This window comes from Mustelus asterias, chromosome 5 (assembly GCF_964213995.1).
Source record: "Mustelus asterias chromosome 5, sMusAst1.hap1.1, whole genome shotgun sequence".
Lineage (NCBI taxonomy): Eukaryota > Metazoa > Chordata > Chondrichthyes > Carcharhiniformes > Triakidae > Mustelus > Mustelus asterias.
The window spans coordinates 126,287,384-126,314,754 of record NC_135805.1 but is presented as its reverse complement, the minus strand read 5'-3'; the positions used below and the strand labels follow the sequence as shown (position 1 = coordinate 126,314,754).

Genomic DNA, 27,371 nt, shown 5'->3' with positions numbered 1-27,371 from the left:
CCCCCACACGCGCTCTAACTCCCACAAGCGCTCTAACTCCCACACGCGCTCTAACTCCCACACGCGCTCTATCTCCCACACGTTCTCTAACTCCCACACGCGCTCTAACTCCCACACGTGCTCTAACTCGCACACGCGCTCTAACTCGCACAAGCGCTCTAACACGCACACGCGCTCGAACTCGCACACACGTTCTAACTTCCACACGCGCTCTAACTCGCACACGCGCTCTAACTCGCACACGCGCTCTAACTCGCACACGTGCTCTAACTCGCACACGTGCTCTAACTCGCACACGCGCTCTAACTCGCACACGCGCTCGAACTCGCACACGCTCTCTAACTCGCACACGCGTTTTAACTCCCACACGCTCTCCAGCTCCCACACACTCTCGAACTTCACACGCTCTCTAACTCCACACGCTCTCTAACTCGCACACGCTCGCAAAGTCGCACACGTGCTCGAACTCGCTCACGTGCTCTAACTCGCACACGCTCTCTAACTCGCACACGTGCTCTAACTCGCTCACGTGCTCTAACTCGCACACGCTCTCGAACTCGCACACACGCTCTAACTCCCACACGTGCTCTAACTCGCACACGTGCTCTAACTCGCACACACGCTCTAACTCCCACACGTGCTCTAACTCGCACACGTGCTCTAACTCGCACACACGCTCTAACTCGCACACGCGCTCTAACTCGCATACGTGCTCTAACTCGCTCACGTGCTCTAAGTCGCACACGCTCTATAACTCCCACAAGCGCTCTAACTCCCACACGCGCTCTAACTCCCACACGCGCTCTAACTCCCACACGCTCTCTAACTCCCACACGCTCTCTAACTCCCACACGCGCTCGAACTCCCACACGCGCTCTAACTCCCACACACGCTCTAACTCCCACACGCGCTCTAACTCCCACAAGCGCTCTAACTCCCACACGCGCTCTATCTCCCGCACGTTCTCTAACTCCCGCACGCTCTCTAACTCGCACACTGTCAACCTCCCACACTCTCACATGCTGTCAAACTCACACATGCTGTCTAATTCGCACCCGCGCTCTAACTCGCACACGTGCTCTAACTCGCACACGCACTCTAACTCGCACACGCGCTCTAACACGCACACGCTCTCTAACTCACACACGCGCTCTAACTTGCACACGCGTTCTAACTCCCACACGCGCTCTAACTCGCACACGCGCTCTAACTCGCACACGCGCTCGAACTCGCACACGCTCTCTCACTCGCACACACGCTCTAACTCCAACACGCGCTCTAACTCCCACACGCGCGCTAACTCCCACACGCGCTCTAACTCCACATGCTCTCTAACTCGCACACGCTCCCTAAATCCCACACGTGCTCTAACTCCCACACGTGCTCTAGCTCCACATGCTCTCTAACTCGCACACGCTCCCTAGCTCCCACACGTGCTCTAACTCGCACACGCTCCCGAACTCCCACACGTGCTCTAACTCCCACACGCGCTCTGACTCCCACACGCGCTCTAACTCCCACACGCGCTCCAACTCGCACACGTGCTCTAACTCGCTCACGTGCTCTAACTCGCACACGCTCCCTTACTCCCACACGTGCTCTAACTCCCACACGCGCCCTAACTCCCACACGCGCTCTAACTCCCACACGCGCTCTAACTCCACACGCTCTCTAACTCGTACACGCGCCCTAACACCCACACGCGCCCTAACTCCCACACGCGCTCTAACCCCACACGCGCTCTAACTCCACACGCGCTCTAACTCCACACGCGCTCTAACTCGCACACGCTCTCTAACTCGCACACGCGCTCTAACTCCCACACGCGCTCGTAACTCCCACACGCGCTCGTAACTCCCACACGCGCTCTGTCTCCCGCACGTTCTCTAACTCCCGCACGCTCTCTAACTCCCACACTGTCAAACTCCCACACTCTCACATGCTGTCAAACTCACACATGCTGTCTAACTCGCACCCGCGCTCTAACTCGCACACGCGCTCTATCTCCCACAAGCTTTCTAACTCCCACACGCTCTCTAACTCCACACACTCTACCTCGCACGCGTTCTTTAACTCGCACACGCTCTCTAACTCGCACACGTGCTCTAACTCGCACACGCGCTATAACTCCCACACGCGCCCTAACTCCCACAAGGGCTCTAACCCCACACGCGCTCTAACTCCACACGCTCTCTAACTCGCACACACTCTCTAACGCGCACACGCGTTTTAACTCCCACACGCTCGCCAGCTCCCACACGCTCGCCAGCTCCCACACGCTCTCGAACTCCACACACTCTCTAACTCCACACGCTCTCTAACTCGCACACGCTCTCTAACTCGCACATGCTCTCTAACTCGCTCACGTGCTCTAACTCGCACACGCTCTCCAACTGGCACACACGCTCTAACTCCCACACGTGCTCTAACTCCCACACGTGCTCTAACTCCCACACGTGCTCTAACTCGCACACGCGCTCTAACTCGCACACGCGCTCTAACTCGCACACGCGCTCTAACTCCCACTCGTGCTCTAACTCCCACTCGTGCTCTAACTCGCACACGTGCTCTAACTCGCACATTCGCTCTAACTCCCACACGCACTCTAACTCCCACATGCGCTCTAACTCGCACACGTGCTCTAACTCGCTCACGTGCTCCAACTCACACACGCTCCCTAACTCCCACACCCGCTCTAACTCGCACACGTGCTCTAACTCCCACACGCGGTCTAACTCGCACACGCGCCCTAACTCCCACACGCGCTCTAACCCCACACGCGCTCTAACTCCACACGCTCTCCAACTCGCACACACTCTCTAACTCGCACACGCGTTTTAACTCCCACACGCTCTCCAGCTCCCACACACTCTCGATCTTCACACGCTCTCTAACTCCACACGCTCTCTAACTCGCACACGCTCGCTAAGTCGCACACGTGCTCTAACTCGCTCACGTGCTCTAACTCGCACACGCTCTCTAACTCGCACACGCGCTCTAACTCGCACACGCGCTCTAACTCGCACACGCGCTCTAACTCACACACGCTCTCAAACTCGCACACGCTCTCTAACTCGCACACGTGCTCTAGCTCGCTCACGTGCTCTAACTCGCACACGCTCTCTCACTCGCACACACGCTCTAACTCCAACACGCGCTCTAACTCCCACACGCGCGCTAACTCCCACACGCGCTCTAACTCCACATGCTCTCTAACTCGCACACGCTCCCTAACTCCCACACGTGCTCTAACTCGCACACGCTCCCTAAATCCCACACGTGCTCTAACTCCCACATGTGCTCCAGCTCCACATGCTCTCTAACTCGCACACGCTCCCTAACTCCCACACGTGCTCTAACTCGCACACGCTCCCTAACTCCCACACGTGCTCTAACTCCCACACGTGCTCTAACTCCCACACGCGCTCTGACTCCCACACGCGCTCTGACTCCCACACGTGCTCTAACTCCCACACGCGCTCCAACTCGCACACGTGCTCTAACTCGCTCACGTGCTCTAACTGGCACACGCTCCCTTACTCCCACATGCGCTCTAACTCCCACACGCGCTCTAACTCCCACACGCGCTCTAACTCCCACACGCGCTCTAACTCCATACGCTCTCTGACTCCACACGCTCTCTGACTCGCACATACTCTCTAACTCGCACACGCGTTTTAACTCCCACACGCTCTCCAGCTCCCACACGATCTCCATCCCCCACACGCTCTCTAACTCCACACGCTCTCTAACTCCACACGCTCTCTTACTCGCACACACTCTCTAACTCGCACACGCGTTTTAACTCCCGCACGCTCTCCAGCTACCACACGATCTCCATCTCCCACACGCTCTCGAACTCGACACGCTCTCTAACTCGACACGCTCTCTAACTCGCACACGCTCTCTAACTCTCACACGTGCTCTAACTCGCTCACGTGCTCTAACTCGCACATGCTCCCTAACTCCCACACAGGCTCTAACTCGCACACGCGCTCTAACTCCCACACGCGCTCTTACCTCCCACACACGCTCCCTAACTCCCACACGTGCTCTCACTCCCACACGTGCTCTAACTCCCACACGCGCTCTGACTCCCACACGCGCCCTAATTCCCACACGCGCTCTAACCCCACACGCGCTCTAACTCGCACACGCTCTCTAACTCGCACATGCTCTCTAACTCGCACACGTGCTCTAACTCGCTCACGTGCTCTAACTCGCACATGCTCCCTAACTCCCACACATGCTCTAACTCGCACACGCGCTCTAACTCGCACACGCGCTCTAACTCCCACACGCGCTCGTAACTCCCACACGCGCTCTATCTCCCTCACGTTCTCTAACTCCCGCACGCTCTCTAACTCCCACACTGTCAAACTCCCACACTCTCACATGCTGTCAAACTCACACATGCTGTCTAACTCGCACCCGCGCTCTAACTCGCACCCGCGCTCTAACTCGCACCCGCGCTCTAACTCGCACCCGCGCTCTAACTCGCACCCGCGCTCTAACTCGCACACGCGCTCTAAGTCGCACACGTGCTCTAAGTCGCACACGTGCTCTAAGTCGCACACGTGCTCTAAGTCGCACCCGTGCTCTAACTCGCACCCGCGCTCTAACTCGCACCCGCGCTCTAACTCGCACCCGCGCTCTAACTCGCACCCACGCTCTAACTCGCACCCGCGCTCTAACTCGCACCCGCGCTCTAACTCGCACCCGCGCTCTAACTCGCACACGCGCTCTAAGTCGCACACGTGCTCTAAGTCGCACACGTGCTCTAAGTCGCACACGTGCTCTAAGTCGCACACGCGCTCTAACTCGCACACGTGCTCTATCTCCCACATGCTTTCTAACTCCCACACGCTCTCTAACTCCACACACTCTACCTCGCACGCGTTCTTTAACTCGCACACGCTCTCTAACTCGCACACGTTCTCTAACTCGCACACGCGCTATAACTCCCACACGCGCCCTAACTCCCACACGCGCTCTAACCCCACACGCGCTCTAACCCCACACGCTCTCTAACTCGCACACACTCTCTAACTCGCACACGCGTTTTAACTCCCACACGCTCGCCAGCTCCCACACGCTCTCCAGCTCCCACACGTTCTCGAACTCCACACGCTCTCTAACTCCACACGCTCTCTAACTCCACACGCTCTCTAACTCGCACACGTGCTCTAACTCGCTCACGTGCTCTAACTCGCACACGCTCTCCAACTGGCACACACGCTCTAACTCCCACACGTGCTCTAACTCCCACACGTGCTCTAACTCGCACACGCGCTCTAACTCGCACACGCGCTCTAACTCGCATACGTGCTGTAACTCCCACTCGTGCTCTAACTCCCACACGCTCTCTAACTCGCACACGTGCTCTAACTCCCACACGCGCCCTAACTCCCACACGCGCTCTAACCCCACACGCGCTCTAACCCCACACGCGCTCTAACTCCCACACGCGCTCTAACTCCCACACGCGCTCTAACTCGCACACGCGCTCTAACTCGCACACGCGCTCTAACTCGCACACGCGCTCGATCTCGCACACGCGCTCTAACTCGCACCCGCGCTCTAATTCGCACCCGCACTCTCACTCGCGCACACGCTTTCACTCGCACTCTCACTCACACACATGCTCTCACTTGCACCCGCGCTCTAACTCGCACCCGCGCTCTAACTCTCACCCGCGCCCTAACTCCCACTCGCGCTCTAACTCGCACACGCGCTCTAACTCTCACCCGCGCCCTAACTCCCACTCGCGCTCTAACTCGCACACGCGCTCTAACTCGCACCCGCGCTCTAACTCCCACACACGCTGTAACTGCCACACGGGCTCTAACTCGCACACGCGCTCTAACTCTCACCCGCGCTCTAACTCGCACCCGCGCTCTAACTCCCACACACGCTGTAACTGCCACACGCGTTGTAACTGCCACACGTGCTCTAACTCGCACATGCACACTCTCTCGTTCACATACTCACACACTATCTAACTCACACACTAACTCAAAAATGGACTCACTCAAACACACGCAATCAAACGGACTGTAAAACACACTCACAAACATTCTAACTCACAGGCACTCAAACAACCACTCACCTCAAATGCAGTCTGAAACAGTCAAACATGCACTCACACAGTAACTCAAACATGCACACTCTCAAATATACTCTCGCACTCAACTCAACTGAAACATACACACACTCGTTCACTTACACACATGCTCACTCATACACACACACTTACATACTCCCACACGCTCTCTAACTGGCAAACGCTCCCTATCTCCCACACGCTTTCTAAATACCACACGCTCTCTAAATACCACACGCTCTCTAACTCCCAGACGCTCTCTAACTCCCAGACGCTCTCTAACTCCCAGACGCTCTCTAACTCCCAGACGCGCTCTAACTCCCACACGCGCTCTAACTCCCATACGCACTCTAACTCCCGCACGCGCTCTAACACCCGCACGCTCTCTAACTCCCAGACGCTCTCTAACTCCCAGACGCTCTCTAACACCCACACGTTCTCTAACTCCCGCACGCTCTCTAACTTCCGCACGCGCTCTAACTCCCGCACGCGCTCTAACTCCCGCACGCGCTCTAACTCCCACACGCGCTCTAACTCCCACACTGTCAAACTCCCACACTCTCACATGCTGTCAAACTCCCACATGCTGTCTAACTCGCACTCACGTTCTAAGTCGCACCCGCGCTCTAAGTCGCACCCGCGCTCTAACTCGCGCACACGCTTTCACTCGCACTCTCACTCACACACATGCTCTCACTCGCACCCGTGCTCGAACTCTCACCCGCGCTCTAACTCTCACCCGCGCTCTAACTCCCACATGCGCTCTAACTCGCACACGCGCTCTAACTCGCACACGCGCTCTAACTCACATACGGGCTCTAACTCCCACACGCGCTGTAACTGCCACACGCGCTCTAACTCGCACACGCGCTCTAACTCGCACACGCGCTCTAACTCGCACACGGGCTCTAACTCCCACAGGCGCTGTAACTGCCACACGCGCTCTAACTCGCACACGCGCTCTAACTCGCACACACGCTCGAACTCGCACACACGCTCTAACTCGCACACGCGCTCTAACTCGCACACGCGCTCTAACTCACATACGGGCTCTAACTCCCACACGCGCTGTAACTGCCACACGCGCACTAACTCGCACACGCGCACTAACTCGCACACGCGCACTAACTCGCACACGGGCTCTAACGCCCACACGGGCTCTAACTCCCACACGCGCTGTAACTGCCACACGCGCTCTAACTCGCACACGCGCTCTAACTCGCACACACGCTCGAACTCGCACACGTGCTCTACCTCGCACACGTGCTCTAACTCGCACATGCGCTGTAACTCGCACATGCGCTGTAACTGCCACACGTGCTCTAACTCGCACAAGCTCTCTAACTCGCACACGCGCTCTAACTCGCACACGCGCTCTAACTCCCACATGCGCTCTAACTCGCACACGCGCTCTAACTCGCACACGCGCTCTAACTCGCACACGCGCTCTAACTCGCACACACGCTCTAACTCGCACACACGCTCTAACTCGCACACGCGCTCTAACTCCCACACGCGCTCTAACTCCCACACGCGCTCTAACTCGCACACGCGCTCTAACTCGCGCTCTAACTCGCACACACGCTCTAACTCCCACATGCGCTCTAACTCGCACCCGCGCTCTAACTCGCACACGCGCTCTAAGTCGCACACGTGCTCTAAGTCGCACACGTGCTCTAAGTCGCACACGTGCTCTAAGTCGCACCCGTGCTCTAACTCGCACCCGCGCTCTAACTCGCACCCGCGCTCTAACTCGCACCCGCGCTCTAACTCGCACCCACGCTCTAACTCGCACCCGCGCTCTAACTCGCACCCGCGCTCTAACTCGCACCCGCGCTCTAACTCGCACCCGCGCTCTAACTCGCACACGCGCTCTAAGTCGCACACGTGCTCTAAGTCGCACACGTGCTCTAAGTCGCACACGTGCTCTAAGTCGCACACGCGCTCTAACTCGCACACGTGCTCTATCTCCCACATGCTTTCTAACTCCCACACGCTCTCTAACTCCACACACTCTACCTCGCACGCGTTCTTTAACTCGCACACGCTCTCTAACTCGCACACGTTCTCTAACTCGCACACGCGCTATAACTCCCACACGCGCCCTAACTCCCACACGCGCTCTAACCCCACACGCGCTCTAACCCCACACGCTCTCTAACTCGCACACACTCTCTAACTCGCACACGCGTTTTAACTCCCACACGCTCGCCAGCTCCCACACGCTCTCCAGCTCCCACACGTTCTCGAACTCCACACGCTCTCTAACTCCACACGCTCTCTAACTCCACACGCTCTCTAACTCGCACACGTGCTCTAACTCGCTCACGTGCTCTAACTCGCACACGCTCTCCAACTGGCACACACGCTCTAACTCCCACACGTGCTCTAACTCCCACACGTGCTCTAACTCGCACACGCGCTCTAACTCGCACACGCGCTCTAACTCGCATACGTGCTGTAACTCCCACTCGTGCTCTAACTCCCACACGCTCTCTAACTCGCACACGTGCTCTAACTCCCACACGCGCCCTAACTCCCACACGCGCTCTAACCCCACACGCGCTCTAACCCCACACGCGCTCTAACTCCCACACGCGCTCTAACTCCCACACGCGCTCTAACTCGCACACGCGCTCTAACTCGCACACGCGCTCTAACTCGCACACGCGCTCGATCTCGCACACGCGCTCTAACTCGCACCCGCGCTCTAATTCGCACCCGCACTCTCACTCGCGCACACGCTTTCACTCGCACTCTCACTCACACACATGCTCTCACTTGCACCCGCGCTCTAACTCGCACCCGCGCTCTAACTCTCACCCGCGCCCTAACTCCCACTCGCGCTCTAACTCGCACACGCGCTCTAACTCTCACCCGCGCCCTAACTCCCACTCGCGCTCTAACTCGCACACGCGCTCTAACTCGCACCCGCGCTCTAACTCCCACACACGCTGTAACTGCCACACGGGCTCTAACTCGCACACGCGCTCTAACTCGCACACGCGCTCTAACTCTCACCCGCGCTCTAACTCGCACCCGCGCTCTAACTCCCACACACGCTGTAACTGCCACACGCGTTGTAACTGCCACACGTGCTCTAACTCGCACATGCACACTCTCTCGTTCACATACTCACACACTATCTAACTCACACACTAACTCAAAAATGGACTCACTCAAACACACGCAATCAAACGGACTGTAAAACACACTCACAAACATTCTAACTCACAGGCACTCAAACAACCACTCACCTCAAATGCAGTCTGAAACAGTCAAACATGCACTCACACAGTAACTCAAACATGCACACTCTCAAATATACTCTCGCACTCAACTCAACTGAAACATACACACACTCGTTCACTTACACACATGCTCACTCATACACACACACTTACATACTCCCACACGCTCTCTAACTGGCAAACGCTCCCTATCTCCCACACGCTTTCTAAATACCACACGCTCTCTAAATACCACACGCTCTCTAACTCCCAGACGCTCTCTAACTCCCAGACGCTCTCTAACTCCCAGACGCTCTCTAACTCCCAGACGCGCTCTAACTCCCACACGCGCTCTAACTCCCATACGCACTCTAACTCCCGCACGCGCTCTAACACCCGCACGCTCTCTAACTCCCAGACGCTCTCTAACTCCCAGACGCTCTCTAACACCCACACGTTCTCTAACTCCCGCACGCTCTCTAACTTCCGCACGCGCTCTAACTCCCGCACGCGCTCTAACTCCCGCACGCGCTCTAACTCCCACACGCGCTCTAACTCCCACACTGTCAAACTCCCACACTCTCACATGCTGTCAAACTCCCACATGCTGTCTAACTCGCACTCACGTTCTAAGTCGCACCCGCGCTCTAAGTCGCACCCGCGCTCTAACTCGCGCACACGCTTTCACTCGCACTCTCACTCACACACATGCTCTCACTCGCACCCGTGCTCGAACTCTCACCCGCGCTCTAACTCTCACCCGCGCTCTAACTCCCACATGCGCTCTAACTCGCACACGCGCTCTAACTCGCACACGCGCTCTAACTCACATACGGGCTCTAACTCCCACACGCGCTGTAACTGCCACACGCGCTCTAACTCGCACACGCGCTCTAACTCGCACACGCGCTCTAACTCGCACACGCGCTCTAACTCGCACACGGGCTCTAACTCCCACAGGCGCTGTAACTGCCACACGCGCTCTAACTCGCACACGCGCTCTAACTCGCACACACGCTCGAACTCGCACACACGCTCTAACTCGCACACGCGCTCTAACTCGCACACGCGCTCTAACTCACATACGGGCTCTAACTCCCACACGCGCTGTAACTGCCACACGCGCACTAACTCGCACACGCGCACTAACTCGCACACGGGCTCTAACGCCCACACGGGCTCTAACTCCCACACGCGCTGTAACTGCCACACGCGCTCTAACTCGCACACGCGCTCTAACTCGCACACACGCTCGAACTCGCACACGTGCTCTACCTCGCACACGTGCTCTAACTCGCACATGCGCTGTAACTCGCACATGCGCTGTAACTGCCACACGTGCTCTAACTCGCACAAGCTCTCTAACTCGCACACGCGCTCTAACTCGCACACGCGCTCTAACTCCCACATGCGCTCTAACTCGCACACGCGCTCTAACTCGCACACGCGCTCTAACTCGCACACGCGCTCTAACTCGCACACACGCTCTAACTCGCACACACGCTCTAACTCGCACACGCGCTCTAACTCCCACACGCGCTCTAACTCCCACACGCGCTCTAACTCGCACACGCGCTCTAACTCGCGCTCTAACTCGCACACACGCTCTAACTCCCACATGCGCTCTAACTCGCACACGCGCTCTAACTCGCACACACGCTCTAACTCGCACACACGCTCTAACTCGCACACGCGCTCTAACTCCCACACGCGCTCTAACTCGCACACGCGCTCTAACTCCCACATGCGCTCTAACTCGCACACGCGCTCTAACTCGCGCTCTAACTCGCACACACGCTCTAACTCCCACATGCGCTCTAACTCGCACACGCGCTCTAACTCGCACACGCGCTCTAACTCCCACATGCGCTCTAACTCCCACATGCGCTCTAACTCCCACACGTGCTCTAACTCGCACACACGCTCTAACTCGCACACACGCTCTAACTCCCACATGCGCTCTAACTCCCACGCGCGCTCTAACTCGCACACACGCTCTAACTCGCACACACGCTCTAACTCCCACATGCGCTCTAACTCCCACATGCGCTCTAACTCCCACACGCGCTCTAACTCGCACACGTGCTCTAACTCCCACATGCGCTCTAACTCGCACACACGCTCTAAATCGCACACGCGCTGTAACTGCCACACGCGCTGTAACTGCCACACGCGCTCTAACTCGCACACGCGCTCTAACTCGCACACGCGCTCTAACTCGCACACGCGCTCTAACTTGCACACGGGCTCTAACTCCCACGCGCGCTGTAACTGCCACACGCGCTGTAACTGCCACACGCGCTCTAACTCGCACACACGCTCGAACTCGCACACGCGCTCTAACTCCCACACGCGCTCTAACTCGCACACGCGCTCTAACTCGCACACGCGCTCTAACTCGCACACGTGCTCTAACTCGCACACGCGCTCTAACTCCCACACGCGCTGTAACTGCCACACGCGCTCTAACTCGCACACGCGCTCTAACTCGCACACACGCTCTAACTCGCACACGGGCTCTAACTCCCACACGCGCTGTAACTGCCACACGCGCTCTAACTCGCACACGCGCTCTAACTCGCACACACGCTCGAACTCGCACACGCGCTCTAACTCCCACACGCGCTACAACTCGCACACGCACTCCAACTCGCACACGCGCTCTAACTCGCACACGTGCTGGAACTCGCACACGCGCTGTAACTGCCACACGTGCTCTAACTCGCACACGCTCTCTAACTCGCACACGCGCTCTAACTCGCACACGCGCTCTAACTCGCACACGCGCTCTAACTCGCACACGCGCTCTAACTCGCACACGCGCTCTAACTCCCACACGCGCTCTAAGTCCCACACGCGCTCTAACTCGCACACGCGCTCTAACTCGCACACGCGCTCTAACTCGCACACGCGCTCTAACTCGCACACGCGCTCTAACTCGCACACGCGCTCTACCTCCCACATGCGCTCTAACTCGCACACGCGCTCTAACTCGCACACACGCTCTAACTCGCACACACGCTCTAACACGCACACGCGCTGTAACTGCCACACGCGCTCTAACTCGCACACGCGCTCTAACTCGCACACGCGCTGTAACTGCCACACGCGCTGTAACTGCCACACGCGCTCTAACTCGCACACGCGCTCAACTCGCACACGCGCTCTAACTCGCACACGCGCTGTAACTGCCACACGCGCTGTAACTGCCACACGCGTTGTAACTGCCACACGCGCTCTAACTCGCACACGCGCTCTAACTCGCACACGCGCTCTAACTCGCACACGCGCTCTAACTCGCACACGCGCTCTAACTCCCACACGCGCTCTAACTCCCACACGCGCTCTAACTCCCACACGCGCTCTAACTCGCACACGCGCTGTAACTGCCACACGCACTGTAACTGCCACACGCGCTCTAACTCGCACACGCGCTCTAACTCGCACACGCGCTCTAACTGCCACACGCGCTCTAACTCGCACACGCGCTCTAACTCGCACACGCGCTCTAACTCGCACACGCGCTCTAACTGCCACACGCGCTGTAACTGCCACACGCGCTGTAACTGCCACACGCGCTCCAACTCGCACACGCGCTCTAACTCGCACACGCGCTCTAACTCGCACACACGCTCTAACTCGCACACGCGCTGTAACTGCCACACGTGCTCTAACTCGCACACGCTCTCTAACTCGCACACGCGCTCTAACTCGCACACGCGCTCTAACTCGCACACGCGCTCTAACTCGCACACGCGCTCTAACTCCCACACGCGCTCTAACTCGCACACACGCTCTAACTCGCACACGCGCTCTAACTCGCACACGCGCTCTAACTCCCACATGCGCTCTAACTCGCACACACGCTCTAACTCGCACACGCGCTCTAACTCCCACACGCGCTCTAACTCGCACACGCGCTCTAACTCGCACACACGCTCTAACCCGCACACGCGCCCTAACTCCCACACACGCTCTAACTGCCACACGCGCTGTAACTGCCACACGCGCTGTAACTGCCACACGCGCTCTAACTCGCACACGCGCTCTAACTCGCACACGCGCTGTAACTGCCACACGCACTGTAACTGCCACACGCGCTCTAACTCCCACACGCGCTCTAACTCGCACACGCGCTCTAACTCGCACACGCGCTCTAACTCGCACACGCGCTGTAACTGCCACACGCGCTGTAACTGCCACACGCGTTGTAACTGCCACACGCGCTCTAACACGCACGCGCGCTCTAACTCGCACACGCGCTCTAACTCGCACACGCGCTGTAACTCCCACACGCGCTGTAACTCGCACACGCGCTCTAACTCGCACACGCGCTGTACCTCCCACATGCGCTGTAACTGCCACACGTGCTCTAACTCCCACACGTGCTGTAACTGCCACACGTGCTCTAACGCGCACATGCACTCTCTCTCGTTCACATACTCACACACTATCTAACTCACACACTAACTCAAAAATGGACTCACTGAAACACACGCAATCAAACGGACTGTAAAACACACTCACATACATTCTAACTCACAGGCACTCAAACAACCACTCACCTCAAATGCAGTCTGAAACAGTCAAACATGCACTCACACAGTAACTCAAACATGCACACTCTCAAATATACTCTCGCACTCAACTCAACTGAAACATACACACACTCGTTCACTTACACACATGCTCACTCATACACACACACTTACATACTCCCACACGCTCTCTCACTGGCAAACGCTCCCTATCTCCCACACGCTCTCTAAATACCACACGCTCTCTAACTCCCAGACGCTCTCTAACTCCCAGACGCTCTCTAACTCCCACACGCTCTCTAACTCCCACACGCGCTCTAACTCCCACACGCACTCTAACTCCCGCACGCGCTCTAACACCCGCACGCTCTCTAACTCCCAGACGCTCTCTAACACCCACACGTTCTCTAACTCCCGCACGCTCTCTAACTTCCGCACGCGCTCTAACTCCCGCACGCGCTCTAACTCCCGCACGCGCTCTAACTCCCACACGCGCTCTAACTCCCACACTGTCAAACTCCCACACTCTCACATGCTGTCAAACTCCCACATGCTGTCTAACTCGCACCCACGTTCTAACTCGCACCCGCGCTCTAACTCGCACCCGCGCTCTAACTCGCGCACACGCTTTCACTCGCACTCTCACTCACACACATGCTCTCACTCGCACCCGTGCTCTAACTCGCACCCGCGCTCTAACTCGCACCCGCGCTCTAACTCTCACCCGCGCTCTAACTCTCACCCGCGCTCTAACTCGCACACGCGCTCTAACTCGCACACGCGCTCTAACTCGCACACGCGCTCTAACTCGCACACGCGCTCTAACTCCCACACACGCTGTAACTGCCACACGCGTTGTAACTGCCACACGTGCTCTAACTCGCACATGCACACTCTCTCGTTCACATACTCACACACTATCAAACTCACACACGAACTCAAAAATGGACTCACTCAAACACACGCAATCAAACGGACTGTAAAACACACTCACATACATTCTAACTCACAGGCACTCAAACAACCACTCACCTCAAATGCAGTCTGAAACAGTCAAACATGCACTCACACTGTAACTCAAACATGCACACTCTCAAATATACTCTCGCACTCAACTCAACTGAAACATACACACACTCGTTCACTTACACACATGCTCACTCATACACACACACTTACATATTCCCACACGCTCTCTAACTGGCAAACGCTCCCTATCTCCCACACGCTTTCTAAATACCACACGCTCTCTAAATACCACACGCTCTCTAACTCCCAGACGCTCTCTAACTCCCAGACGCGCTCTAACTCCCACACGCGCTCTAACTCCCATACGCACTCTAACTCCCGCACGCGCTCTAACACCCGCACGCTCTCTAACTCCCAGACGCTCTCTAACTCCCAGACGCTCTCTAACACCCACACGTTCTCTAACTCCCGCACGCTCTCTAACTTCCGCACGCGCTCTAACTCCCGCACGCGCTCTAACTCCCGCACGCGCTCTAACTCCCACACGCGCTCTAACTCCCACACTGTCAAACTCCCACACTCTCACATGCTGTCAAACTCCCACATGCTGTCTAACTCGCACTCACGTTCTAACTCGCACCCGCGCTCTAAGTCGCACCCGCGCTCTAACTCGCGCACACGCTTTCACTCGCACTCTCACTCACACACATGCTCTCACTCGCACCCGTGCTCTAACTCGCACCCGCGCTCTAACTCTCACCCGCGCTCTAACTCCCACATGCGCTCTAACTCGCACACGCGCTCTAACTCGCACACGCGCTCTAACTCACATACGGGCTCTAACTCCCACACGCGCTGTAACTGCCACACGCGCTCTAACTCGCACATGCGCTCTAACTCGCACACGGGCTCTAACTCCCACAGGCGCTGTAACTGCCACACGCGCTCTAACTCGCACACGCGCTCTAACTCGCACACGCGCTCGAACTCGCACACGCGCTCTAACTCCCACACGCGCTCTAACTCGCACACGCGCTCTAACTCGCACACGCGCTCTAACTCGCACACGCGCTCTAACTCGCACACACGCTCGAACTCGCACACGCGCTCTAACTCCCACACGCGCTCTAACTCGCACACGCGCTCTAACTCGCACACGCGCTCTAACTCACATACGGGCTCTAACTCCCACACGCGCTGTAACTGCCACACGCGCTCTAACTCGCACACGCGCTCTAACTCGGACACGCGCTCTAACTCGCACACGCGCTCTAACTCGCACACGCGCTCTAACTCACATACGGGCTCTAACTCCCACACGCGCTGTAACTGCCACACGCGCTCTAACTCGCACACGCGCTCTAACTCGGACACGCGCTCTAACTCGCACACGCGCTCTAACTCGCACACGCGCTCGAACTCGCACACGCGCTGTAACTCGCACACGCGCTGTAACTGCCACACGTGCTCTAACTCGCACACGCGCTCTAACTCGCACACGCGCTCTAACTCGCACACGCGCTCTAACTCGCACACGCGCTCTAACTCGCACATGCGCTCTAACTCGCACACGCGCTCTAACTCGCACACGCGCTCTAACTCCCACACGCGCTCTAACTCCCACATGCGCTCTAACTCGCACACGCGCTCTAACTCGCACACGCGCTCTAACTCGCACACACGCTGTAACTGCCACACGCGTTGTAACTGCCACACGTGCTCTAACTCGCACATGCACACTCTCTCGTTCACATACTCACACACTATCAAACTCACACACGAACTCAAAAATGGACTCACTCAAACACACGCAATCAAACGGACTGTAAAACACACTCACATACATTCTAACTCACAGGCACTCAAACAACCACTCACCTCAAATGCAGTCTGAAACAGTCAAACATGCACTCACACTGTAACTCAAACATGCACACTCTCAAATATACTCTCGCACTCAACTCAACTGAAACATACACACACTCGTTCACTTACACACATGCTCACTCATACACACACACTTAGATATTCCCACACGCTCTCTAACTGGCAAACGCTCCCTATCTCCCACACGCTTTCTAAATACCACACGCTCTCTAAATACCACACGCTCTCTAACTCCCAGACGCTCTCTAACTCCCAGACGCGCTCTAACTCCCACACGCGCTCTAACTCCCATACGCACTCTAACTCCCGCACGCGCTCTAACACCCGCACGCTCTCTAACTCCCAGACGCTCTCTAACTCCCAGACGCTCTCTAACACCCACACGTTCTCTAACTCCCGCACGCTCTCTAACTTCCGCACGCGCTCTAACTCCCGCACGCGCTCTAACTCCCGCACGCGCTCTAACTCCCACACGCGCTCTAACTCCCACACTGTCAAACTCCCACACTCTCACATGCTGTCAAACTCCCACATGCTGTCTAACTCGCACTCACGTTCTAACTCGCACCCGCGCTCTAAGTCGCACCCGCGCTCTAACTCGCGCACACGCTTTCACTCGCACTCTCACTCACACACATGCTCTCACTCGCACCCGTGCTCTAACTCGCACCCGCGCTCTAACTCTCACCCGCGCTCTAACTCCCACATGCGCTCTAACTCGCACACGCGCTCTAACTCGCACACGCGCTCTAACTCACATACGGGCTCTAACTCCCACACGCGCTGTAACTGCCACACGCGCTCTAACTCGCACATGCGCTCTAACTCGCACACGGGCTCTAACTCCCACAGGCGCTGTAACTGCCACACGCGCTCTAACTCGCACACGCGCTCGAACTCGCACACGCGCTCTAACTCCCACACGCGCTCTAACTCGCACACGCGCTCTAACTCGCACACGCGCTCTAACTCGCACACACGCTCGAACTCGCACACGCGCTCTAACTCCCACACGCGCTCTAACTCGCACACGCGCTCTAACTCGCACACGCGCTCTAACTCACATACGGGCTCTAACTCCCACACGCGCTGTAACTGCCACACGCGCTCTAACTCGCACACGCGCTCTAACTCGGACACGCGCTCTAACTCGCACACGCGCTCTAACTCGCACACGCGCTCTAACTCACATACGGGCTCTAACTCCCACACGCGCTGTAACTGCCACACGCGCTCTAACTCGCACACGCGCTCTAACTCGGACACGCGCTCTAACTCGCACACGCGCTCTAACTCGCACACGCGCTCGAACTCGCACACGCGCTGTAACTCGCACACGCGCTGTAACTGCCACACGTGCTCTAACTCGCACACGCGCTCTAACTCGCACACGCGCTCTAACTCGCACACGCGCTCTAACTCGCACACGCGCTCTAACTCGCACATGCGCTCTAACTCGCACACGCGCTCTAACTCGCACACGCGCTCTAACTCCCACACGCGCTCTAACTCCCACATGCGCTCTAACTCGCACACGCGCTCTAACTCGCACACGCGCTCTAACTCGCACACACGCTCTAACTCCCACATGCGCTCTAACTCGCACACACGCTCTAACTCGCACACGCGCTCTAACTCCCACATGCGCTCTAACTCCCACATGCGCTCTAACTCCCACATGCGCTCTAACTCCCACACGCGCTCTAACTCGCACACGCGCTCTAACTCGCACACACGCTCTAACTCGCACACACGCTCTAACTCCCACATGCGCTCTAACTCCCACACGCGCTCTAACTCGCACACACGCTCTAACTCGCACACGCGCTCTAACTCCCACATGCGCTCTAACTCCCACATGCGCTCTAACTCCCACACGTGCTCTAACTCGCACACGCGCTCTAACTCCCACATGCGCTCTAACTCGCACACACGCTCTAAATCGCACACGCGCTGTAACTGCCACACGCGCTGTAACTGCCACACGCGCTCTAACTCGCACACGCGCTCGAACTCGCACACGCGCTCTAACTCCAACACGCGCTATAACACGCACACGCGCTCTAACTCGCACACGCGCTCTAACTCCCACACGCGCTGTAACTGCCACACGCGCTCTAACTCGCACACGCGCTCTAACTCACACACACGCTCGAACTCGCACACGGGCTCTAACTCCCACACGCGCTGTAACTGCCACACGCGCTCTAACTCGCACACGCGCTCTAACTCGCACACACGCTCGAACTCGCACACGCGCTCTAACTCCCACACGCGCTCCAACTCCCACACGCACTCCAACTCGCACACGCGCTCTAACTCGCACACGCGCTCTAACGCGCACACGCGCTGTAACTCGCACACGCGCTGTAACTGCCACACGTGCTCTAACTCGCACACGCTCTCTAACTCGCACACACGCTCTAACTCGCACACACGCTCTAACTCCCACACGCGCTCTAACTCGCACACGCGCTCTAACTCCCACACGCGCTCTAACTCGCACACGCGCTCTAACTCGCACACGCGCTCTAACTCGCACACACGCTCTAACTCGCACACGCGCTCTAACTCCCACACGCGCTCTAACTCGCACACGCGCTCTAACTCCCACACGCGCTCTAACTCGCACACGCGCTCTAACTCGCACACACGCTCTAACTCGCACCCGCGCTCTAACTCTCACCCGCGCTCTAACTCGCACACACGCTCTAACTCGCACACGCGCTCCAACTCGCGCACACGCTCTAACTCCCACATGCGCTCTAACTCGCACACGCGCTCTAACTCGCACACGCGCTCTAACTCCCACACGCGCTCTAACTCGCACACGCGCTCTAACTCGCACACGCGCTCTAAATCCCACACGCGCTCTAACTCGCACACGCGCTCTAACTCGCACACACGCTCTAACTCGCACACGCTCTCTAACTCGCACACGCGCTCTAACTCGCACACGCGCTCTAACTCGCACACGCGCTCTAACTCGCACACGCGCTCTAACTCGCACACGCGCTGTAACTGCCACAGGCGCTGTTAACTGCCACACGCGCTCTAACTCGCACACGCGCTCTAACTCGCACACGCGCTCTAACTCGCACACGCGCTCTAACTCGCACACGCGCTGTAACTGCCACACGCGCTGTAACTGCCACGCGCGTTGTAACTGCCACACGCGCTCTAACGCGCACACGCGCTCTAACTCGCACACGCGCTCTAACTCGCACACGCGCTCTAACTCGCACACGCGCTGTAACTCGCACACGCGCTGTAACTGCCACACGTGCTCTAACTCGCACACGTGCTCTAACTCGCACACGCGCTCTAACTCGCACACGCGCTCTAACTCCCACACGCGCTCTAACTCCCACACGCGCTCTAACTCGCACACGTGCTCTAACTCCCACACGCGCTCTAACTCGCACACGCGCTCTAACTCCCACACGCGCTCTAACTCGCACACGCGCTCTAACTCGCACACGCGCTCTAACTGCCACACGCGCTGTAACTGCCACACGCGCTCTAACTCGCACACGCGCTCTAACTCGCACACGCGCTCTAACTCCCACACGCGCTCTAACTCGCACACGCGCTCTAACTCCCACACGCGCTCTAACTCGCACACGCGCTCTAACTCGCACACGCGCTCTAACTCACACACGCGCTCTAACTCGCACACGCGCTCTAACTCGCACACGCGCTCTAACTCGCACACGCGCTCTAACTCGCACACGCGCTCTAACTCGCACACGCGCTCTTACTCCCACACACGCTCTAACTCGCACACGCGCTCTAACTCCCACACGCGCTCTAACTCGCACACGCGCTCTAACTCCCACACCCGCTCTAATTCGCACACGCGCTCTAACTCGCACACGCGCTCTAACTCGCACACGCGCTCTAACTGCCACACGCGCTGTAACTGCCACACGCGCTCTAACTCGCACACGCGCTCTAACTCGCACACACGCTCTAACTCGCACACGCGCTCTAACTGCCACACACGCTGTAACTGCCACACGCGCTCTAACTCGCACACGCGCTCTAACTCGCACACGCGCTCTAACTCGCACACGCGCTCTAACTCGCCCACGCGCTCTAACTCGCACACGCGCTCTAACTCGCACACGCGCTCTAACTCCCACACGCGCTCTAACTCGCACACGCGCTCTAACTCGCACACACGCTCTAACTCGCACACGCGCTCTAACTCGCACACGCGCTCTAACTCGCACACGCGCTCTAACTCGCACACACGCTCTAACTCGCACACGCGCTCTAACTCGCACACGCGCTCTAACTCGCACACGCGCTCTAACTCCCACACGCGCTCTAACTCGCACACGCGCTCTAACTCGCACACGCGCTCTAACTCGCACACACGCTCTAACTCGCACACGCGCTCTAACTCCCACACGCGCTCTAACACGCACACGCGCTCTAACTGCCACACGCGCTGTAACTGCCACACGCGCTCTAACTCGCACACGCGCTCTAACTCGCACCCGCGCTCTAACTCGCACACGCGCTCTAACTCGCACACGCGCTCTAACTCGCACACGCGCTCTAACTCCCACACGCGCTCTAACTCGCACACGCGCTCTAACTCGCACACGCGCTCTAACTCGCACACGCGCTCTAACTCCCACACGCGCTCTAACTCCCACACGCGCTCTAACTCGCACACGCTCTAACTCGCACACGCGCTCTAACTCGCACACGCGCTCTAACTCGCACACGCGCTCTAACTCGCACACGCGCTCTAACTCGCACACGCGCTCTAACTCCCACACGCGCTCTAACTCGCACACGCGCTCTAACTCGCACACGCGCTCTAAATCGCACACGCGCTGTAACTGCCACACGCGCTGTAACTGCCACACGCGCTGTAACTGCCACACGCGCTCTAACTCGCACACGCGCTCTAACTCGCACACGCGCTCTAACTGCCACACGCGCTGTAACTGCCACACGCGCTCTAACTCGCACACGCGCTCTAACTCGCACACGCGCTGTAACTGCCACACGCGCTCTAACTCGCACACGCGCTCTAACTGCCACACGCGCTCTAACTGCCACACGCGCTCTAACTCGCACACGCGCTCTAACTCGCACACGCGCTCTAACTCGCACACGCGCTGTAACTGCCACACGCGTTGTAACTGCCACACGCGCTCTAACTCGCACACGCGCTCTAACTCGCACTCGCGCTCTAACTCGCACACGCGCTCTAACTCGCACACGCGCTGTAACTCCCACACGTGCTGTAACTGCCACACGTGCTCTAACTCGCACATGCACACTCTCTCGTTCACATACTCACACACTATCTAACTCACACAGTAACTCAAAAATGGACTCACTCAAACACACGCAATCAAACGGACTGTAAAACACACTCACATACATTCTAACTCACAGGCACTCAAACAACCACTCACCTCAAATGCAGTCTGAAACAGTCAAACATGCACTCACACAGTAACTCAAACATGCACACTCTCAAATATACTCTCGCACTCAACTCAACTGAAACATACACACACTCGTTCACTTACACACATGCTCACTCATACACACACACTTACATATTCCCACACGCTCTCTCACTGGCAAACGCTCCCTATCTCCCACACGCTCTCTAAATACCACACGCTCTCTAACTCCCAGACGCTCTCTAACTCCCAGACGCTCTCTAACTCCCGCACGCGCTCTAACACCCGCACGCTCTCTAACTCCCAGACGCTCTCTAACACCCACACGTTCTCTAACTCCCGCACGCTCTCTAACTTCCGCACGCGCTCTAACTCCCGCACGCGCTCTAACTCCCGCACGCGCTCTAACTCCCGCACGCGCTCTAACTCCCACACGCGCTCTAACTCCCACACTGTCAAACTCCCACACTCTCACATGCTGTCAAACTCCCACATGCTGTCTAACTCGCACCCACGTTCTAACTCGCACCCGCGCTCTAACTCGCACCCGCGCTCTAACTCGCGCACACGCTTTCACTCGCACTCTCACTCACACACATGCTCTCACTCGCACCCGCGCTCTAACTCTCACCCGCGCTCTAACTCTCACCCGCGCTCTAACTCCCACACGCGCTCTAACTCGCACACACGCTCTAACTCGCACACGCGCTCTAACTCCCACACGCGCTCTAACTCGCACACGCGCTGTAACTGCCACACACGCTCTAACTCGCACACGCGCTCTAACTCGCACACGCGCTCTAACTCGCACACGCGCTCTAACTCGCACACGCGCTGTAACTCGCACACGCGCTGTAACTCGCACACGCACTCTCTCTCGTTCACATACTCACACACTATCTAACTCACACACTAACTCAAAAATGGACTCACTGAAACACACGCAATCAAACGGATTGTAAAACACACTCACATACATTCTAACTCACAGGCACTCAAACAACCACTCACCTCAAATGCAGTCTGAAACAGTCAAACATGCACTCACACAGTAACTCAAACATGCACACTCTCAAATATACTCTCGCACTCAACTCAACTGAAACATACACACACTCGTTCACTCACACACATGCTCCACTCATACACAGACACTTACATACTACCACACGGTCTCTAACTGGCAAACGCTCCCTATCTCCCACACGCTTTCTAAATGCCACACGCTCTCTAAATACCACACGCTCTCTAACTCCCAGACGCTCTCTAACTCCCATTTTGTGTTCATGTTCGAAGGCATGAATGTATGTTAATGGAGTGCCAATCATGTGGGTTGCTTTGTGCCTGATGGAGGATTCTCTTTGAAGATATGGACGCACAGAAGATAACTTGTTTTTAGTGATGTTGATTGGGGAGAATCCCCCAGCTGTTCTTCAAAATAGGATGTGAGAACTTTTAAGCTCACCTGAGAGGACAGATGAAGCCAAAGTCCAAAGGTGATCACTTCCCTCAGTACTGTGAGTGTCAGCCTAGGCGTTACACTCAAGTCTCTGGAGTGGTTCTTGAACCCACTGTACCACAACTGGCACTGTAATTTCCAGTGCAATAGTCTCTCTGTAATGTCAGATGTCAGCCTAGATTTAAAATATGTATAATATTGCCAGTACAAAGTGGGCTTTGATTATAGGATCAATCATTGATCGTTAAATGCTCTTTGTATATTTACAGGTGACTTCCTGAGCATTGGATTGGTGCATGGCTTTGTGCAGCTTCGTTACAACTTAGGAGACACGACAGTTGTCTTGCAGACTGTCAAGGGAGTGGACAAAAGTGGAAGAATATGGCACCTTGTTGAGGCAGGTCGGATTGGAAATGAGGGATACCTGGCACTGGATGGAGTCAATGTGACCAGACTGGCCAGTGTTGGCATGACTGCCTTAGACACCAAAACCCATTTCTTTGTAGGTGGCATGCCCAACCTGAATGACGTCAATGCAATGGCAGTGGAGCATGAACCCATGGGCTTTGATGGCTGCATCAGAGAAGTTGTGATTAATGATTTTGAACTTGAATTGACCAAGAAAGGAGCCATAGATGGAAACAATGTTGGTGATTGTGATGGAACAGCCTGTGGCTACAAAACATGTGAAAACAGGGGTAACTGCAGCGTGGTCTCGGCAGATACTATCTCCTGTACCTGCCCCTCACTGTGGGCTGGAAACAATTGTGAGATTTCTGTGTTCTGCCTCAACCATCAGTGTAAAGGTGCTTCTGTTTGCATTCCTGACCCTGCCTCTGCATCCTATAGCTGTGCTTGTCCCCTGGAATATGCAGGGGTCCACTGCCAACATCAAATCACGCTTTCCACCGCGAAGTTCACTGGCAATTCTTACGCTAAGTATAGAGATCCATTATACCTGAAAAGAGATCTCCGCTTTACCTCCATCTCTCTCAACATCACCACCAGTGAGGCGGAAGGTCTGGTTTTGTGGATGGGAAAAGCTGAAGATGAAGACAATGATTATCTTGCGATTGGCATCTCCAATGGACACCTTAAGGTCGCAATTAACCTGGGAGAAAGAGTGGCTCTACCTTTCACTTTTCACAACACCTCACTGTGCTGTGATAGGTGGCATTTTGTGTCCATTCACCAAAACCAGACTGCCATTATAGTACAGCACAATGGCGAGAAGATTCTCTTCCAAGATCTGGACCCACAGAAGAGATACGTTGCCTTGAATTATGGGGGGATTTGCTACTTTGGTGGCTTTGAACTCCCCAGAAAAGTGAAGAGCATCACGGCTGGACTTTTTACTCGGGGATTGGTTGGCCAAATTAAGGACATCTTTCTTTTCAAGGACCCACGACAGATTCTACTTTCAAATAATACAGAAGGCTACAACATCTTAAGTGGAAATGAGGCATGAAATATAATGGAGACATTATCAGATACCAGATCTAATACTATGAATCAAGTTTGTCATTTCCATCAATCCTAGCTTCTTTAAAATATATCGCTCAATTTCAAACAACCTTTGCTTCAATTTATTTTTGGACAGCTGAGGGACGGCCCGATTTTACCATTTTGATTCTAAGTGCTGAATCTGGGAGTGTTCCAGATCCGACATGTAAACCTGTTCTCCGGCGCCCCCATACGTATGTGCCTGAAAAAAAAAAGCAGCGATTCTGAATCACACTGCAGAAGCCTGTGGGTGGGGCTTATCGCGCCCGAAACGCTGCAACTCTGATTGGCACCTCCAACTGCGCATGTGCAGAATAAAAATGACAGAATGCTGCTCCCCTACCACATCGTGCCCAGTCCATATAATGCCCCCAGAAACATTTCCCCAACTCCCACAACATTACTGACTCCCTTATCCCTCACCCACCTGCCACCCAGACCGATTGCGGCCCCCTTCCCCCCAACTATCTCAGGCAAAGTGGCAGCGGACCCCCCCTTCCCCCTCACTCATCTCAGGCAGAGAGATCCACCCTCCCCCCCCACCCTACAGATATCAGGCAGGGTGATTCCCCCTTGCCCCAAACCCTCCTGCACAAGGCCCTCATCTCCTCTGGACTCCAATGGCTGTGTGACACCTCGATCTCTCTCCCCTGTCCCCCTTCCCCATCAGCACACCTGCAAGTGCTCACTTGCCATCCCCTCAATGCTAACAAGCAAACTGCATGTAATTTGCTGGAATGCTCTGCCAAACTGCCTCCAGCTGATCTGCCCTAATGAGGGGCAGCTCCATTAAAAACTCAAGAATGGGCAGGCAAGCATTCCTGGACAATGTGTGCACAATCAGCCCCCCGATTTACTGAGGGCGACCTCCAGAGGCTGCTGGATGCAGCAGAGGCGAGGCGGGACACCCTCTTCACCCGAGGAGGACGCAGACCAATGGGGGCTGATGGAAATGCGGCCTGGGAGGACGTCATCGCCTCGGTCAGTGCCAGGGCACTGGCCCCCCGAATTGGGAAGCAATGCCGGAAAAAAGTCAATGACCTCATCTGTGCAGCAAGGGTGAGTTCTGAACCCCATTTTGCATCTTCCCCCATATCTCCCCCAGATCCTCCCATCCCCAGCACGCTGCATGCTTCCAGCTCCTGACCCCCAAGCACCTCTTTCCATTCCCCCCAATGAGTCCTGCTGTGTTTGCCCTCTAAGGGCCACCACCTGATACTCACGTCACCATTTCTTTCATGGCTCCTTCTGTCTCGATGTGGAGATGCCAGCGTTGGACTGGGGTGTTTGAGAGCACATTTCCACTCCATCTGACGAAGGAGCAGTGCTCCAAAAGCTAATGGTATTTGCTACCAAATAAACCTGTTAGACTTTAACCTGGTGTTGTTAAAAGTCCTTCTGTCTCCACAGGAGAAGACTGAGCACAACCATGAGAGGGAGAAGACAGGGGCGGTGAGCCAGACCTCCGGGTCCTTTGAGGAGCAGGCGCTGGAGCTCTCCAAAGAAGGGAAGATGCAGGCCATCAGTGACAGCATGTCAGGCTGCCATCAAGACGTGAGCACCTGTCATTCCTTCAATCACTTCGAGGCAACTTCTCGGGGCACGAGTTTCGGATGCAAGGGGCAAGGTTTAAAGGAGATGTACGAGGCATGTTTATTTGCACAGAGAGGGTCGTGGGTGCCTGGAACTCGCTGCCAGGAGAGCTGGTGGATGCAGATACGATAGTGACCTCTACAGAGATGTGAATGGGATGGGAATAGAGGCACATGGTCCACAGAAGGGTAGGAGGTTATAAATCAGATGGGCAGCCTGGTCGCTACAGGCTTGGAGGGCTGAAGGGCCTGTTCCTGTGATGTAATTTTCTTGGTTCTTTGTTCTATGTTCAATGGAGACATGTGAATCATATGTTTGGCATCCCGGATTCCTCCCCCTCCCTTGCACTTAACCTTGTGTCCTGTGTTGCAGGGACAAATCCTGGTGCCCCGGGGCCTTCTGGACTACAGACCCCGGCTACTGCTCCTGCCTCTCCTGATCTAGACAGCTCAAAAGAGGGTGCAGGTGAAGGGACCTCCAAGAGTGGCACTGTTTTGGCGTCAGCTGCTACCTCACAACTCACCATCCCAGATACTGACACGTCAGTGGGTCCAGTTAGTGTTGAAGCTTCTGGGTCACTCTCTGGTGTGCACAACACATCTGATAATGTACATGGGTTGGAGGAGTGCGGAGGCCTGCCGGAGGCGAGGATTC

General features: G+C 56.3%; 1 protein-coding gene across 1 annotated transcript in view; it reads left to right on the top strand.

Moving 5' to 3' along the window:
• The window catches only part of eys (EGF-like photoreceptor maintenance factor), a 199,570-nt gene extending 172,409 nt beyond the window's left edge, over positions 1-27,161 (top strand). The window contains exons 10-12 of the mRNA XM_078213594.1: positions 23,891-24,987; positions 26,535-26,678; positions 27,090-27,161. Of these exons, the coding sequence (XP_078069720.1) occupies positions 23,891-24,987; positions 26,535-26,678; positions 27,090-27,161 (1,313 nt within the window). The remainder of the gene's footprint in view (positions 1-23,890; positions 24,988-26,534; positions 26,679-27,089) is intronic.
• Positions 27,162-27,371: the final 210 nt, after the last annotated feature.